General features: G+C 45.3%; 1 protein-coding gene across 3 annotated transcripts in view; it reads right to left on the bottom strand.

The window, feature by feature from the left end:
* Positions 1–18553, bottom strand: part of LOC121185636 (collagen alpha-6(VI) chain-like) — a 45250-nt gene extending 26697 nt beyond the window's left edge. Inside the window, exons 1-5 of one of the 3 annotated variants that reach the window (XM_041043906.1) lie at positions 18516–18553; positions 14671–14742; positions 4179–4286; positions 2138–2746; positions 988–1575 (exon numbers count right to left, since the gene is read on the bottom strand). In XM_041043906.1, the coding sequence (XP_040899840.1) occupies positions 988–1575; positions 2138–2746; positions 4179–4254 (1273 nt within the window). In that variant the 5' untranslated portion in view covers positions 4255–4286; positions 14671–14742; positions 18516–18553. Of the gene's footprint in view, positions 1–987; positions 1576–2137; positions 2747–4178; positions 4287–14670; positions 14743–15271; positions 15382–18515 lie in introns of those variants that run through there. The other 2 variants (XM_041043908.1, XM_041043907.1) reach the window with 2 other exon arrangements.
* Positions 18554–19023: the final 470 nt, after the last annotated feature.

Here is a 19023-nt window from a genome sequence, read left to right as displayed (position 1 = left end):
TCCCCAGAAAGAAAAGTAGAAATGATAAACTTTGAGTGACTCTGAATAACAGCACAGAAAAATCTAAATCATTATGTATCTTGCCATGAACTCTTCCTGCTCTTCCTGAAGAATTACAAGATACTGATAATAGGAGACTTTCACAAGAATGTTTCATACAAGTTGCAAAGGCTGGTAAATCTCAAATGAACCAACTACAGTTTCTGGACAGCAAAGGATGCTGAGGGATGGTTGACTCAGCATTATAAAATTAACCAGCATTTTGCTGGCAGCAGATAGTGATTCTTATCTGGATTAAAACTTTTTTTTAATGTAGCACGAGGAGGCTATGAGGCTACAAGGCCATGTCTGCCAGGCCAATGAACCATTTCTGTGGAAAACTAAAGTTCCCTCCCTAAACTTGTATAACAGTAAATTCAATGCTTTCTGTTCCCATTTCCCAAAGAGCCTCTCTCTCTTAATGTTGCATATTTTGGCTAACACTGCGTTATTGCCAGCCAACCTCAAACACCACTGGAACCAGAGTGTGTTACATCTGCAGGCTCAAAACATTTTAATTTCCTTTTCTTTCCTTCGAGGAAAAAAAAGGAACATTTGAAATGCTGTGTAATCCAGTTCATGATTCACATGTTCACGTCCACACTGTGTGCAGTACTGTTTCAGCTTGAGTGAAACATTTTTTTAACCTATTCTAAGCTTGTGAATGTGTTTCATAAATGTTTGGAGACGGGAGGAAAAAAGGAGAACTAACAGGAAGAACTGGGGTTTGAGGCTGAGCTGAACACTCCCCATGACCAGTGTGTCCATTACCACTAGATTACAGCTGGTATTTTATAAATGTATTTTAAGCATATGATGATTAATTATATGTATCATTATTAATGATACATAGAATTAATAATTAATTGAATACCTGTTCTACAAACAGATGTTTGGGTAGTTGTCTTCCTCTGATAAATAACGGTTTCCTCTAATCCTTGGCCTTACCTTGCCTCTGATCCTCCATGGAGATGCAAACAGTTTGCAGCAGACCCTCCGTCAGCCTCTCCAGGGCCTGGTAGCTGTCAGTGGTGAGGAGGAAGCGATCTGAAGGCCGGCTGGCGATGGCCTTTAGCTCCTGCAGGTTGACTTGTCCCACCGCAATGGCAAAAACAATGACTCCCTTCTGCCTCAGGCGCTGGGCAGGCGCGTTCACATCATCTGCAGAGTCGCCATCCGTGATGATCACAGCAATCTGAGGCACTCGTTGGCTGGCTCGACTCCCGGCCTCCTCTGTGAAGTAATTGTCTATGAGGAAGTCGATGGCCTTGCCCGTCTCAGTGCCTCCTGTTCGGTAGGGAAATGAGCTTATCTCAGCCAGAAGGGACTGCTTGTCCATGTGATCCTTCAGCAGGAACTCCTGGTAAGGTTCATCGCTGTACTGAGCCAAGCCAACTCGAACTTTGTCAGGGCCGATGTCGAGGCCTGTGACGACACTTTGGAGAAACCGCTGGGCCTCCTGAAAGTTAGAGATGCCGATGCTGGAGGAGCCGTCGACAAGGAAGACGATGTCGGCCACAGTGGCTTTGGCACATTCTGGACAGGAGGAAGAAGAAAGTAAACATCTGGAGGAAAAAGGAACATGTCTGTGCAAGTGTTACTTTCCTTCAAAGCCATTGTTAATGCAGCCTTGAGTTCACAGATAAAAACTGTCTGAAATGCTCAGCTCTAATGTGAACGTGTGGAAACGAATGATTATGGACCAGCTGCATATGGGTTTATATAAACAGAGTGGACAAAATAACAGCAACACATTAGAATATTACAATTAGACAATGTAGAAAAAAAAAACAAACTAGAGAAACACCTCATTGATGGTGTCAGTGACAATTAAACAACAAAAGCTTCACACAGGGCGCAACAACAATGAATTTCAAATAAGGTCAGAAGCTCCAGAAAAGCTGCTGATATACTGGAGTAAAATGACCTCACTTCATTATCAGCACTCTCTCTTGGTCAGGGGGATTTTCTTTCACTAAATTCTTTTTGGGATTCCAACAGAAACACCAGTCTTGGCTCTACCATTTCTATCATCTAAATAACACTCAAGTCAGATCAGGAAATCACCACCGGCTGTGTGTGGTATGACACGTTTTACCTTGAGACAATTGCAGGAGTTGTCGTTTGGCTTCCTCTACAGTTGTGCACAGCGTCTGGACGATGCTCTGAGAAATTCCCTGCAGAGCCGTGAAATCTGACACGCTGTAGACGTGCTGGCTGTACGGCTCATTTGCTATCTCCTTCAGCTGGTCTTCATCTGCATCTTTGATACCAATTGCATACAAAATAATTCCCTTTCTCTTCAGATCCTGGGCATGGGACTCCACGTTGTCTTGAGATTTGCCGTCGGTGATAACCACAGCGATCTGCGGCACGTTCTGGTCAGCCCGGCTTCCAGCTGCTGCCACAAAGTGCTCTTTCAGCATGAAGTCCAAACCCTGCCCTGTATGGGTGCCGCCCCCCAAGTAAGGCAATTTGCTGATGTACTGGAGTATGTCCACTTTGTTCTGATAGGTGTTGAGCAGGAACTCGGTGCGTGGATTGGTGCTGTACTGGACCAGGCCGATGCGGACGTGGTCAGGCCCGACGTCGAAGCTGTTGACCAGCGTGTAAAGAAACTGACGGATCTGCTCGAAGTTCGAGGTGCCGATGCTCCACGAGCCGTCGACCATGAAGACGATGTCAGCTACAGCCTCTTGTGTGCAGACTGAGGGGGAAGGTTGTCAAGTCATGGTGAAGTCTTGGAGTAAAGAAGTCACAGGGTACTACAGGAAAAGCTCTTACTACTCAAGCAGTTCTTGGCTCTGCGAAAGCATGGCAGCCAGAGGTGAAAGAGAGCCAGTGTGGGCTACAGAGGGAAGTGGGGGGGCTGCGCGTGTGCAAGCCAGAGGGAAACAAACGATCAGCTGGGTGTAAGGTTGTGGATAGTTTCTGGACAGACGCAGGGACCTGCGCTGGAAGCACTTACCTTTAGGTGGACTGTTGGAAGCCAAAGCGTGAGAAAAATGAAAAGTGAAAGTTGCGTTGCTTACAGCTCGTGTTCATTTCCTTCATGAAGTGTTGAGGGTACAAGCAGAAGAACGACGTGCGTGAAGTGCTCATTCAACCCTACCTTTCCTCTGACATCTCCTCTGCTTCTCACCACAAAGTCTTCAACATCAGTACATCACCTCATCTCACACAAACCTTGTTCAATGTTCACGGCCTGAAATACTTATTTCACCTTAATAGTTTTCTTAAGATTTTTCCCAAACACCTCTGGATGTTACTTCGAATATATTTAAATTTACTGTGTTTCCCACTGGTTACAGAAGAATTGATATGATAATACCAATACTGGTCAGGTTAATCAAAAGTTGACTGTAATCCAAACTAATGTTGTAGTTGTTGGGGATGAAAATGGACTAAGGGGGGAAACGTGTTGTTAGATAATTCTGAAAGCAAGGATCAAACGAGAAAGTCTCCCCAAACGAAACTTAGATAGAAATGCACTTAAAGCAAAGATCCACCAAAATCCTGATTAGGGACCAGCTCTGGTTCTGCTGTTATTCTGGGTCTGCAGTGGAATCCAAGCTGACTACAGCTGCCATCCTCCATGACAGAGAGACGCCAAAGGGCCACTTCACACAGTGAGTCCTCCAGATAAATACATTTTCAGTCTACAAAAACAAAACCCAGGCCATCATCAGGTTTCAGAGGGTTTTAAGGGAATCATAAGAGAACAATTAAGGACTCGTTGGTAATCAAACCCATCACGCCCATGATGCTGTGCTTTGATGAACCCGTTAATGCATCATATCCAGGGTTAGTAACGGTGCTCCGTATATGTTTATAGTGAACATGAACTTCAAAACTTATCACACACATCTGTGCTGTAAAGCCCATTGTGTGTGTGTGTGTATGTGTGTGTGTGTGTGTGTGTGTGTGTGTGTGTGTGTGTGTGTGTGTGTGTGTGTGTGTGTGTATGTGTGTGTGTATGTGTGTATGTGTGTGTATGTGTGTGTACATGCATATAAACTGTAGAAAATGTATAAAGTGGTTTTACAGATGTTCAGGGTGATGTAATGCTGAAGCAGGGGCCCGATCCTTTACGTGCTGGTATGCAGGAAGTTAAGTCATAGTTGTATAATCATCCCCACCTGTCTTCTGAGCAGTGTTGCCATAGAAACACGCTGCCATGATGAGGCTGAGGAGAAGACCACGCCTCCCCTCCATGCTGGCTGAATGGCTCTCGGGTTTCTCTCTTCCTGCAACACAAAGACAAAGACGACCATAACCACAGAGAACCAATCTGCTTCCCATCTGGAGGGCCCTCAGTCACAGCAGGGGGGGCCGTGTTTGTTCCAGCAAGTCACGTTACAACGACACACACACACACACATGAAAACAGGACACACCCACTATGACTCTGCATTAGTGAGCTTTTCCCAAAATAAAAACACCTCTGAGCTGTGGCTGTGGCGTGACGGGAGACAAACAAGTTAAAACAGTCTGATATTTTGGGAAATGCAACATTAAAAGAGGAATTCACTAAAAACTTTCAGTGTGTGCGCATCAACCTAACATCAGACTGACCGCATGTGCTGTTTCAACAGTCAACTCAGATCATCTAATGCAGCTACGTAAAAATATTTAAATCACAATCCGATTACCAAGACCATCAGCTGCAAAATTTACCCAAATCTACAAAGCACCAAGATCTGAAAAGGCCAAGAACAAAACTAAACTTAAAAACGGTTTCATTTCAAAAGCTATTCATACAAATGAAGGACATTTTAAGTGGTTCACTTCACTTTAAGGTAGAAACTAAGGGGTGAGTTTCAGTCAGAGTCCGGTTCAGTCAGAGTCTGGTTCAGTCAGAGTCCGGTTCAGTCAGAGTCCGGTTCAGCCAGAGTCCGGTTCAGTCAGAGTCCGGTTCAGTCAGAGTCTGGTTCAGTCAGAGTCCCTCTCTGCCTGTCATGATCAGGGAGCCTTTTCACGTTTGGCGGCTGAGAAGTGTGTAAAGTGGGCGTCTTCTGCAGTATCAGAATAATTATTGAAACGATGCGTCCCTGTGTGCTGCCATGAACTCATCTCCGAGGAGTGACGTAAGACCACGACTGCAGCTCTGGGATTACACCAAATAAATCATCGAACGAGCGTTATCTGTATTACAGCAGAGAAAATAAATCACTCCAGAGCACATGGGAGTGACTGTGTGTGTCCACTGATGTACAGGAACCGACGACTGGAGACAAAGCAGACGAGGAACTGATCATCATGGACGGACAAGATATGACACAGTAACAGAATGAAAAATAACTTTTCTGTCTTCTGTTTTTAAGCATCTTATATTATTATCATTAAAGCAGCTGCTGCCCAGCCAGGTGTGTTTCCACAGCTATACTTGGCAGATGAGAGCTGATAGTTTGCCGTTGTGTTTTTACAGCGTCCATCAGAGGGACCGTGAGTCGTCCTTCCTCCGATGTCTCTCCTTGTGAATAAGCAGGTGTGTGGGGACACTTCTGTGCTAATGGGGAACTGTGACTAGCATGCTGTGAACTCTAAAATGTATGGTCACATTATGGCTGTGTGTACATGCCTGTGACTGACAGGTCTGTCAGCCTATCACAGCCCAGTACAGTCCACTGGCTCGTTCATTGTGCAGCTGTGTGGAAGCAGAAAGTTCAAAATCACTGTCTCACACACTCATTCACTACAACCCGTCACTGAGGGTGTAAGAGAAGGTAAAGCAGTGCACCTGCTATAAACACCTCATGTTCTAAAGAGTAAACTTTAAAAAAGACAAGAAGAGCAATGAAGTTCTAATGTTCCACCCTCCACTCAGTGTTCTAGGTTCTGTTCAGCCATATTCACTGGTTCACGCTGCACTGTCTCACTGAGCAGCAAGAATCTCATCATGACATCTGGATGAGCTGACTGATGTGAGGTCAGACGCTCCGCCTCCATGAGGTCGATGAGGTGATGCTGCTGTCAAAGTGGTCAGATGGACCGTCTCAGTGGAGACATGTTGGACAGATTCTTTCTCCCTGCGCAGGCTGGACCTGCCAGGATTCTCTGGAAACTCAGACTGCGAGGTTTCAGCGCTGCATCATGAAATCAGAAAGTCCAGTTTCTGTGGCTGACAGACTCGTACGGAGAGAAGACTCTGAAGGACAGTGTCAGGAAGTCAAACTCAGAACAAGGACAACTGCTGGGTCACTACAGGTCACAGAAACAGACAGAGGAAGAGGTGGAGTGACTGTGGGTAAGAGAGAGAAACGTTTCTCCACTGGTCCAGGTGGCTCAGATGCAGGTCGGGTTCATCCCTTCAGGTTTTAACTCTTTCTTCTACTCACTCATAATGAAACATGCAGCTCTGTAAAGTAAAATGCAAAACAAATTAAAGAAGACGTCCAAATAAAAAGAAAGTGTCTGCACTCTCTCTGCCTCATCCTCCATCTAACACAGACTCAGTCACAGATCCTGGACTGGTCTGTGCAGAGACACGATGATCAGGGACAAACACTTTCTGCAGCTCACACAACAATCGAGCCAAACTTCATAATTCCTTCAGCGTGCTCATGATCCCTCTTCTTCTTCTTCTTCTTCTGCAGTTCCAGAGAAGCCTGCGGCTCCGGCAGCCAAATGAATTCAAACCATTTCTGCCGCACAAGAGCCAGAAGACTCCGAGCAGTCTGCGCCATCTGGCTGTGCTTACTGCCTGATGCTGCCATTTCCTGCCGTGATCCGTGGGCAGCAGACACTGTCTGGCCACATCACAGGTCAGATGGGTGAGAAACTATTTGAAATGTCGTGAGACTTTGCTGGATGAGGCCACTCTCACTGCACCATCTCTCTGCTGTACAGAGCAGACCTGCAGACGCACAGGAGCTTCCTGCTGCTCTCTACCACCACGACCCAGTCTCTGCTCTGTGTTCAGGTCTGTCCTTCCTGCTCAGATAGTCACACCAGGACAAAGACGAGCTGGAGAGCTTCGTTCACAGAGGAAATATCAGCACACACAGACACGCACAGATGATACACCATCTCCAGCAGAATAACACACTGGATGTGATGTATGAGAAAAACAATATGACCAAGTATCAGCAGATGTTCTGCCATCACAGAAATATAACAACATGTTTGTCCACATCTGTATTTTTTCTACTGAGCAAACTAAACTACCACGTGTTGGAAATTAGGACATTTCCACTCAGTCTTCCCCTCCGTCCTCCTCTCCTCTCCTTTCCTGAACCTTCCCCACTCCTCTCCTTTCTCCTGCCTGCTGGTTTAGTACCAACTGCTGAAGAATTCAAAGAAATTCTTCTGGGATTCTTCAGGATTGGAGAGGATTTCACTCGGGGCATCGAGTGTGAAGGCAGCGCAGTAAAAATGACATTAACCAGCACTTGTACTGCACGTATAGGCCTTCTGTGATGTGAGGCCGTTAAGCCAGTGCGAGTTTCCATCTGTGCATGTATGCATGTTTGTGTCCATGGCCACCCCACCCCCACAAACATGTTTAAAATCTGTGCTTAATCACCTGCCAAATGGCTGAGGCCCCACGAGTGGAGGTAACGGGGTTCACTCTAATGTGAAGCATGTGAAGGTAATCAGAGCAGAGCGCTCCACTGTCAGGCTGATTGAAAGGAGGGTCTCTGCATCGCTTATCCATACAAGTCTATTTACACGGACCTCTGCGCTCCACTCCAATTTTATTTATTTAGCCAGAGTTTGAGCAGCTCTTTCCGGTTCAGCTGTACAGAGGAAATGTTTGATGTTAAAAAAAAAAAAAATGTGGGGCCTCATTGTTTGGAGGCTCAGTCCAAACTGAACTCGGGCTGAGCAGAGAGTGCTGGAGAATCATAAGGATTTCCTCTCCCTGACACACTGATGACAGTACAGTGCAAGTGTTTCACTGGAGCTCGGCTGAAAGCCAGAGTCTGACCTCTCAGGAGCTCCGGACAGATGATCGGACAGGGAGCTCTCCATCACCCAGATGTAACTCAGTAACCTACAGTCATGTCTAATTCCCTCAGTGACTGGCCAGATGTGCACAGATGTGAAAATGGGCGGAGCTCTGCCCGTATTCCTCATACTGACTGACTTGCTATAAAATGTAAAACTTAGATTTACTGATCATTAAAATAGCTGTCAGTTTGTTTTCTGATGACTGATCAATGAATCCGTTGATAAGTGTTTCCTGGGTCAGAGCAGAAATGTTTGCGTGAGCTGTCGGAGAAATCAGAGACTGGGAACGATTAACACCTCAGTGCTTCAGACAGCACAGTGTGTGTCCGTTCCACTGAAAACGGATGTGGCATCCAAACTGAATCCCACAGCTCTGAGTTACAACCTTCTGCCTTTTCTTATGAAGCAACCACATTAAACAAAGATGCTGCTTCGATCTGAATGTGAAGACAAAGTGCACGGTGCTGCTGTGACAGACGTTTGTCCTCGTATCTGAATCCCTGTGTGCACAACTTCAAACTGAATCTGCGCTCGCTCCCACGCTGCGACGACCCTGCAGGGGCCCAAAAAGTAAAACAGTGAATCAGCTTCCAATAAGTTGATTTTGGAGTTTGGAAGCTGCAGTTTGGTTCTAAGCAGAGGTTTTGGTCTGGAGTCAGTCCAGGTTTGTCCTGCATGGGGTCTGAAAGCAACACTGGCAGAGCTTCAGTGGGACTGAACCCGGCTGTCTGACCCTTAAAGGGGCAGCACGTCAGGCTTTTTTACTCTCGTGAACTGGGCGTTACGTGCTTATTGGGATTCAATTAACAAGTCACTAAGGTAATAGCTCATATTCCTACTTGGAGAAGAAGTGTGTCAGTGCAGTGGGATAATTCCAGTTGTTCAAAGTGAAATTTTCAGCAACTCCAGAAATGACCATACAGTGCTGGAGGATTTCCAGGGTTCGTTCTCAGACGATCAAAAATTAGTAAAGTCATTTTGAACTTTTGCCACAGATGTTGAAACCTGAAGACAAATGGATTCAATTAGGGATTCGAGCCCACAGCCCTGGTCCCCGGAGTGAGATACCAGAGTAATCAGATCACTCTGCCTATGGGCTGACATTACTGCTTCGTGGAAGGAAAAAAACACAGATTTATGGACTGAAATCATCTGCAATCCCACTAAAAACTAGACAAGAAGCAGCAACGACTGCAGAAATCAACTTAATCAACTGGCAGAACTCGGAGCACATGATGGCCCTGGTCACAAAGTCTTCAAGCAGGTATCATTTTGCTTTAAGGAGCCAAGGATGTTTCAGAGAGCAAGTGAATGAATCCAGCCTCAGAGGGATGGAGGACCGTACACATCAAACAACATCTGCCAGAAGAGAATAAAAATGCACGGTGATAAAAACCAGATGAAAATGTCAAATGACTAAAACCAAAACTGAATCAAAATCAGGTGCCAGCACTGTACCCGCCTTCCACCCAGATCCAGATATACGGTATGTGGGATCAATCTGTATACAATCAAGAAGACTATAAAAATTCATGATACACAAGAGCAGAGGAGGAAGCAGGACTGTGGAGGTTAAAGTCTCGGAGCTCAGGGTCTCAGACTGCTGCTCTACAGGGATTACCTGCACAGCTGGAGTGAGTTTGCTTGCTCTGAATTCTTGGCTGAAATTACTCGATTAGCTATCAGATCGAAGCACGTGCCCTTAAAGATCACAACAAGGGTGCCGTCAAAGACTCACAAACCGCCTTTAACGAGGAGAATGTATATAAAAGGCCAATAACGGAGCTCACAGCTGCTCTCACACTGTTTGTCCTCAGCCATAATTTCTTCCCAGTACCACCAAGAGGCCTCCTGCCTCGCAGGACCACCAGCATCCCAATTAGGACTGACCCTGGACAAGGCTGAGATTACTCCAACCACAGCAGTTAGATTCACATCTTGAGAGCACATGTTTGAACAGGCAGAGTGGTTTGCTTCATCTCTCCGCCTCAGCCATCACTGGCCCCTCGCTCCCACTCTGTCTGATAAAACACATCTGAAAGCCGCTGATTGCACTGACCAGGTGATCAAAGTCCGGATGCCTTTTCTACGTCATCTCACTTCACTTCTCACCATGAAGAACCGTCTCCACAGACCAGAAGAACAGGAGTCCTGCAGCAGATGGACTGGACCCACAGAGCCCTGAGCTCAGAGACACTGAGACTAAATGCACAGAGGACCTGAGTCAGGTTCTCCAAGATGCTGGGACAACCCACCTGACAGGTACCTGAAAACCTGTGTACTGAGGAGAACTGGTGCTGGTTTGTCTTTGCTGCCCACTGGATGAATGATAAAAACACTTTACCAGCACCTGAAACGTCAGCATCGGTCTTTATGTCCCAGCAAGCTCCTGGGACGTGAACAAGAGAAACAAACTGCTCAGGAACTGAAGTACTTACTGGTATACTGGTACTGATGAGAACCAGTATATTGTAAACCCAGACCAGTATCCCAAGGAAACACATTCATACTGAATGCTTTTTGTACAGTGCTTTTCATGCAGGAGAGTTTCCATCTCATGTTCACCGTTCACTGAACCCCAGCTCTAACTCTGACAGTGATTTGTTCACTTTAACCACATGTTCTTGTTGCATAACCTTAATTATACATTACTCCACATTTTATTCAGTGTAACACTGATCTCTCCAGATCTCCAGCCACAGTGTCCATGCTCACTGTGAATGATTCAGGAATAGTTCAGAGGTATTTTTCTCTGTTTCTGAAATGTATAATACATTTTCTTTAAGTTGAGAAAAGAACCAGCAGATGAAGTGCCGGCGCTTTGTAGCCTGAGATTCCATATGTGTGAACAGGAGGTAAAATCCCTGAAGCCAGATTTCAACATCTGATTTAAAGTGTGAGACCAGGAGAGCGGAGGCTGATCCAGCAGCACATCAATGCCCATGGTTCTGGGATGAGATGTGCAACTTTTACATATGAGAAGGACATGTCCACTTACTTTTGGGCCTGTAATGTATCTAATAAGGCTCATAAAAAATAAGCCTCCATAAAAGGGAGCTATGTTCCACTAATAAGAAGGTGGGCTGACCAAGTTATTTTGTTTATGATTCTTTATCATTCCATATGTCACAGATGAAGAGAAGGTGAACTTTCAAAGAGAGAATTCAAAGTCAGAAACGGATCTAGCAGCAGGAACATGGAGGTCAGTCAGAGTGCAGAATCTACAGGCAGCCCAGTGTAAGTCTATACTGTGCTTCAAAACACTAACATGTGCAACTTGTCTTAATGTTTGGAGGAAAAAAAGAATCCACAGCTTTTGAAGCCCCCCAGCTTCAGCTGTGTGCTGTAATGTCCCTGTCAAACACCAAGGACACCCAAGCTCCCCGGCCCCTGGATGTGGCCCCCACTGCTTTACATTACCAAACACCGGCGCTGTGGATATTCTTCCCTCCAGCGTGATTTACCGCTGGTGATTGCAGTGTTTGAAAGGCAGATGTTTGTGCTCTGCCTAATCTAAACCAAGGAATTTGTTATTTCAATGTATGGAGCTCATGTTTGGATCTGTGCTGACAGAAAACAGCCACAACTCTGAACTCCAACGCTGACGGGGACCCGAGAAGGGTATGCAAGGTCTGCCTACGCTGTGAGGCTCAAGGACACAGTGACAGGAAAACACAAACGGATGCAATTAATTCTAATTAACACAGATGTGAATTAGTCATTTGCAGGTTGGGAAAGCAAGCGAAGCGCGAGCGAGGAGCTGAAACAACGTCCATAAAAACTGACTGAGGAATGTAACGTAAAGTGATAATCTAACAATATTAACACGAGGAGGATAGTTCTGAAATCTGGAGGAAAGTTTTGACTTTGACCCAGTCCAGGACAGCAGCCTGCTTCTAACTGGATGTGAGTCACCTGGAGGCCATTTCAGATTTTAGCAGTTCAGAAGACCTAGATCTAAAATGAAGGATTCTAACTAGCGTCAGACCAGCATGTTGTGATTATATGATTTAGATCTTGAGCACTAGTCCAGCAGGACCTGCCTTAGGGTGCTAGCTTTAAGATCACTATCTTTGCTAAATCAGCTTGCTGTGACCAACTGAAGCAAGAATAGACTTTACAGAGTGAAAGTAAAAAATAAGGTGCACACAGACGAGTGATTCGTACAGCAACATCAATGATCTAATGATAAACCCTCGAACGGCTTCATTTACAGTCATGAATTTTATTTGGCTCATCAAATGTTTCCTTTTTTGTCGAAGCATGAAGTGAAGCTGCAGGTTACTGTGGTTCAGGCTGGTCAGTAGTGGAGGAGGATATTAGCAGCTGTGTTTAAAGTCCAGTCCTTTGATGCAGGAGCGTCATACTTCAGGCCAACATCACAGCTGCTGCAGGACATCTGATCTTTACAGGGTTTACAGTTTGTCTTTAACAGAGGAGGCTTTCCTCAGTAGGACCTGTAACTTTACACCCACCTGGCATTTCTTTCTCCCTAAAAGTTGTTCAGAAGTTTTCTTGCCATCTGGTCCGTACAGATTTCCCACATTTTCCTGTCAAATGATCTGAGTCTCCCAGTGACTGTCCAGCTTCCACGAGACTAAACCACATAACGTTGTGGGTGCTTCTTTAAAACTGACCAGACGAGTCACGACCTGCAGCTTAAGTCCACACTGCTCTGTCTGCAGAAACGTCCTCTGTTCGTGAAGCCGTTTTTTTTTTTTGGCTTCTTTTATTCTAAAAGTAAAGTTTTTATTTTTGCTTCATAGTCACAGCAGGTTCATTCAGAAAATACACTGATATTAACCCTGACATGCTAACAATAGCTAGGTGTGATAGCTGGCGTGCACGGGTTAGCTGGGCCAGCTGGGTTAGCTGGGTCAGCTGGGTTAGCTGGGTTAGCTGGGCCAGCTGGGTCTGCTGGGTCAGCTGGGTTAGCTGGGCCAGCTGGGTTAGATGGGCCAGCTGGGTTAGCTGGGTCAGCTGGGTTAGCTGGGCCAGCTGGGTTAGATGGGCCAGCTGGGTTAGCTGGGTCAGCTGGGTTAGATGGGTTAGCTGGGCAGAACGGGCTGATGTTACTGACGCAGTGATTCACATGGACTAATGATGACATTACGGTCAGAACCAGATAAATAATTAACTGTGTCTGTTAAATCTGATGAAACAGAAGCCAGAAGTTTAGAGACAGAAACAGCTGTGCACAGCTGCTCACTGAGGACTGCCAACATGGCTGCCAGGCCATCAACGATTTAACCTTCACTCGCTTCAAATGTCTGGCAGCTCTGCCTTGTTCAAGCTGCTGAGCTTTAAAGCATTTAGCCAGTTTCATTGTCCCTGTGGTGGTTTTAAAACAAAGAAGAAATATTTATGGAGCCTGAGAGGTGAGCAGCCACGAGCAGCAGGTGACTTCCCTCTGATCAGACTAAAGACATGACATGAACCGCTGGACCTCACGTCCTCTCTTCAACATGGAGAAGAAGAAAGCAATCCAAATCTCTGCTGACTGAAAATACTGGTGGTTTCCCAGAGTTCACAGCGAGCGCCTCTGGGGTTCCAGTAAAATCTGATAATGTGAGCTGCCTCAGAAAATGAGCAGAATATTTTATGTCTGCTGTTGCTCCCAGGGCTGAACTCTCAGACACAGTAACAGCACAGAGGAATGATTTCATGTCAGGTCACTGCAGCCAGAAACACCCGGAGGCTTTGAAGATGTTTGTAGCTGTTTATAAAGACATCAGACTGCCACGGCTCAGTCCGGACCATCCTCTCCTCTGGGGGAAATACATCCTCTGGATTTTACTTCCAAGATGAAAATGATTTAAAGTTGTAAGAGCTGCTCTTAGAAGAGGAGCACACAGCAAACGAGCTAAAGACTCCCAGTCATAGCAACTGAAAGAAACAATCAGCAGTGTAACAACTGGCTTTCTATGCTCACTTTAAGGCTGAATAATGGTTTGATTGTCTAAATAATTGATAGAAATTGATATGAATGTTCAAAGTGTCTTTATTTTGCTCTCTTTAAACGTGGCATTCTACTTTGTTTGACATTGTGCGTTTGTCGCGGTGCAGATTTTCTCTTTGTTTGCTGTCTTGGTCAAATCTCCCATGAAGGAGAGCGGGTAACAAAAAGTATCCGGCAAATCAGAATTTAAAGTCAGGCTGACAGGAATCTGCAGGAAATTCCTCATTATGCATCCCCTTGGCAGAAGAAGAAAGTGGGAACATGCCGGAGAAAAGTGGAGCTGAAGCTAAGTTGTTAGTGAGCAGCACCTTACAGAACCACAAAGTCCACAAAGTTTTCCAATAAAAGGCCTCAGTGCAAATCAATCCACTAACCATCATCTTCAGTTACAGATAAAATTACACCGTTTGCTCTTAAAACCCACAAAAATCAACAGACAGACCGTAACTGGACGAGGTTAAACTGTCACAGCTGAGATTCAAGCACAGAAGAACAGGAAAAGTGACGTTCGTGAGCCTGGAGTGACACGTTCATTACACACAGGAGGTTTTACGGCTGACTTCGAGCCTTGAATATGTGTTTTATGACACAGTGAAAGCCTCTTGTGGTGATGAACACTCCACGTAGCAACTGCAGAAAGCTCCAGAGGTGGAACCTCAGCACCACAAAAACCAAACCACTGTCGGACATTCATGACCACACTGGTGAGGACGTCTTACCTGGCACAGGTTCGGCGTGTGGCTCACAGACACTTCAGCAGGAGGACAGGAGGCCCAGAGACTCTGCTGATCCTGGATCACAAAATAAAGATGTTATTAACCACACAAAGTAACTGAGAGCTGCTACCAGAAGTACTGTCACTGCTCTACCTTCTGCTGGTTACTGCAGCTACTCCAGCTGTGACTCTGAATGTGACTGCTAATTAGCTGTTAACATGATGGCTTGTGTTGATGCTGCTGGAGAGTTTAGTTTCCACTGTTTGATCCTATGTTTCAGTGCTGATCTGTCCTCACGAGCACACACACGCACACACACACGCACACACGCACACGCACACGCACACACACACACTGTATACAAAAGTGAAGAAGTGAGTTCCTGGTCTGAGGGAACGTTCCACCCTGAGACCAGATAAACAGGAAAAAATACAGCAGTTATCAGCCAGCGACCCCAGAGCCGGAGTCTCTGCTGAGAAATCGTCTGTCAGTGTGTGAGACAGTGTGTGAGACAGTGTGTGGTCTGCTGTTTATATTAGTTCACTGAACAGACTCAACATTTGGTTTGTGCAGTTTAGAGTCTGTGTGAAAATCAGCATCACACCTGCTCAGCTGCTCTCTGGTCTGAGGTGGCGTTACAAACAGGAAACAAGAGTTTCACTTCCAAATATGGGGACAAGGCTCTGCTGATTCAGGAAACGACGCAGGTCCACAGCTGGCAAACGACCGTTCAGTCACTGAAACATCAAAAATCTCCCTGAGCTGAAGGTGACGTCTTCAGGTGTTGGACCTAAAGAACCAGCTTCCAATGACAAGTAACAAACCATTTATGGCAGTTTCATCATCACATGGAGAAACATTCATCACAGTGGAGACACGCTGACTCATTTTCTCACGTGGTCTAAATCTCACTGACGAATAATCCTTCATTTCCTCTGGGATCAATAAAGTGTCTCTCTCTCTCTCTCTCTATCATAAAACAACATTCCTCCTCTGTCGGTTGTTAAAAAGCTTTCTAGGCAATATAAGCAACAGAGATACAGTCAGCTGAGGGAAAATAAGGTCAATGAAGAAACTAACACACACACACACATTGTCTACAGTATGTTGAAGTATCTGAGGGGAGTGACCAGCATCCTGAAACCTCAACAGTCCTGATCCAAATCAGGCCAGCTCACTCTTCCTGCCTGTGCTGACTCTCCCTGTTAATGACATGTACATTTAGAAATGTAAACGGACCAAAAAAGGCCTCAACTCTGTCTGTAGCACGCACAGACACAGAGACACACACACATACACACACGCACGCACACACACACACACACTCGACGTGTGGCAGATCTATGATAAACACACAGGAGGAAAATAATGTCAACACTTTATGTAAAAGGATTTAAGCCGTGAAATGATGACAGTTGATCCCTGTTTCATGCATTATAACATAAACACCTCCTCCATTACTGAGTGTGTGTACGTGTGTGTGTGACCTGGCAGGTCGTATGTGCTGATCTGTTCTGGCCGGGCTGGGCCGTGTCAGACTGCACGGCTGCATGCACTGTGGATATCACTGCTGATTTATCGTACTTGTGTCGTGCTGGTGCTGCTCTGCGCGGCTGGTCCTCTGCGTGCAGAGGGTTTACCTGCTGTTGTTGCTGCCTTCATGGTTGTGTTGTTCATTGGCTAGCTGGCTAACACTGACACATTACAGCAGCGGTGTCCAAACTGTTCCACAAAGGGCCGTGTGGCTGCAGGGTTTTGTTCCAACCAATCAAGAACACACAGTTTGACCAATCAACTGAGGACTGAGACCAGTTGATTAAATGAGTCCAGCCTGGTGTGCTGCTGCTCGGTTGGAACAAAAACCTGCAGCCACGCGGCCCTTTGGGGAACAGGACTGTGCTCCATGCTGCCAACATTACAGCCGTGGCGCAGCAAGTTAAAAGTGTGGCTTTGGACCGGCCTGAGATCGGAGGGTCGTGGGTTCGATCCCTCAACTAAGTGCAAAAAAACGGATACGGTGGTGGTGAAGGAGACACGCCTCCCCTGCCTCTGTGACCATGGCTGTGGTGCCCCTGAGCAAGGCACCGATTCACCCCAGCTCCCCGGGCAGCCCCCTGCCGCAGCGTCTCTGTTGCATGTGTATGCTTGTGTGTGTCAATAAAGTAATTAAAAAAAAAATTAAATTACACCTGCACAGAGGTGCACTGGTGGCACACTGCTTTGTTAAAGCAGCGGAAAGCCATCACACAACTGACAGTCTGGACACAGACACGGTTTAGGCCCCTATAGAAGTATTATACGCTGAACCCTACTGTTGAATAGGAAACAGATGAGCTGCAGATGGAGGGGTGGAGGAGGAGAACAGGGGTTTTTACAGTGAAATCAGTCTCTGACGCAGAGAGCGCTCTGCTGCAGTCGATCCTGTCGAGTTACACTAAGCAGAGATACAGGAGGTACGGAAGCTCATTAAAGACAAAAATATAGAGCGAGTACAAACAACTCTGTAAAAGAGAAAAATCGACAGCTCATCTGTTCAGAAGAGAAAACGTGGTGAATTGTTGGCGTCACCATGTGTTTTACATTGAGCTTAATGACAAAAACTGCTGCAACATTAAACACATTCTTGTTTCATAATATCCCTCTTTTTCTCTTAAAGGAGCAGCCCGGTGTTTTTTCACATTTCATCTCATTCTGCAACATGCAGCGAAAAAGGAAAGAAAACAAGACTCAGAGTGTCTGGAGTGTCAAAGTAAAGCCTGTACACGACTGCCAGTTCCAGTCCCTCAAACATGAGGATCTGCTGCTTCTCTCTCTGAGTCATGATGTTCCTCTGAATTACTTTGGGTTTTGGATTTTAGATCAAAGAACAGAAAACACCTGAAGACATCACCCTGGGCTCCAGGAAGCACTGAGAGACTTTTAACATTGCTTTTTAAAAAAAAAAAAAACATTCTACATTGAAAAGAGTTAAAACACACAAAAACAGTGGTATGGTCCTTTATGTCCAGTTAGCAGCAGTTTAACTCACCAGCAGCTGCCACCTATTCATTCTCAGACAGCAGGCGGTGAACTTAAAGCAGAAACGTTTTTACACACTGACCACACAGCTCATAATGAGCAGTAATAAAAGCTCAGAGTCAGTAAATAAGTTCAGCAGCCTGATACATCAGTGTCTCACACATCAGTGTCTCAGGGACGTTCCTTCAAAGGAATAAATCAAAGCAAAGTGCAGAAAAACATTTCAGTTCATTCTTATTTTACAGCTCAAAGATCATCTGATTTTAGAGCTTCAAACTTTTTAAACACAGGTACTGGTGCTGTTTCTGGTACTGGACTGTTTCCATTTTGCAAGCCTTCATTCGTTTACACACGTACTTTTACTTTAAATCTGTCGGCTTCTATTAATGTGCTGATTCTTAAAAAAAACATAATATTAACTGGTAAAATCATGCATGAAATCTGAGTAGCTAACTGAAAAGCACCATCACTACCAAAACTAATAACACGCACACAGAAACTAATTCTAATGAATCAGTGACTTCAAACACTAAAACAACTGAAACAGATCAAGACTTGGTCTTTTCTTACATTAATGACCTCACAGTGAAGTAACACTAGTAAAGGTGAGTGTGTGTGGATTCAAGGTGATTAAGGCTTTTTTTTTTTTTTTTTTAAAGTCCAAACCACTTAGATACATATCAGCCTTAAAATCCCAAACCTGTCCTGCAGATCTGAAGGTGAGTCAGGTACCAGGTGTCAGCTCCTCATGCATTTCTCTCCCTATCACCACAACAAAGTGAAGCATTGAATGTTTTCCCATTTACACACAAGAGTAAAGAGTCACTCACAGATCTGCCGCTCTGCGTCCGCACCGTCTGCACGCAACACACACGAGTCCCGCAGACATGTAGGGAGGTGCAGGCGTGTCTCTGCAGGAAACGCCTCCCAGTCGTCCACTCCCACCAGCAGAGGTGGGCGGAATAAGTCACTGATTCATGTTTCAGTACCACAGAACTACATTTCTCTGGATCAGATTCTTCCAAAGGATTTCATGATTTCACTCTTGGATCATATCATGAAGAATGTTAAAGGTTATTTAAGTCTTTGAGTAGAAAGACAGCTGTGTCTCTGTAAAAATCAGCTTTGTATGTACAATCTCCTGTCACATAAAAAAAAAAACAACACAATTTTGTTTGTCTGACATTTGTTTGGAAGTGTCTTTAGAGTTCACAGTGTCTCTCGATGTCAAACAGCCAAGAATTACAGCATTAAAATGTCCTACATGTGTCACTGACATAATACACTGATGTGGGTTTGTGTGTTACTGTACTTCATGTTGGACGTCCAGCAGAGAGC

Source organism: Toxotes jaculatrix, chromosome 8 (assembly GCF_017976425.1).
Source record: "Toxotes jaculatrix isolate fToxJac2 chromosome 8, fToxJac2.pri, whole genome shotgun sequence".
NCBI classification, from domain to species: Eukaryota; Metazoa; Chordata; class Actinopteri; family Toxotidae; genus Toxotes; species Toxotes jaculatrix.
This window is presented reverse-complemented; position numbering and strand designations above follow the sequence as displayed.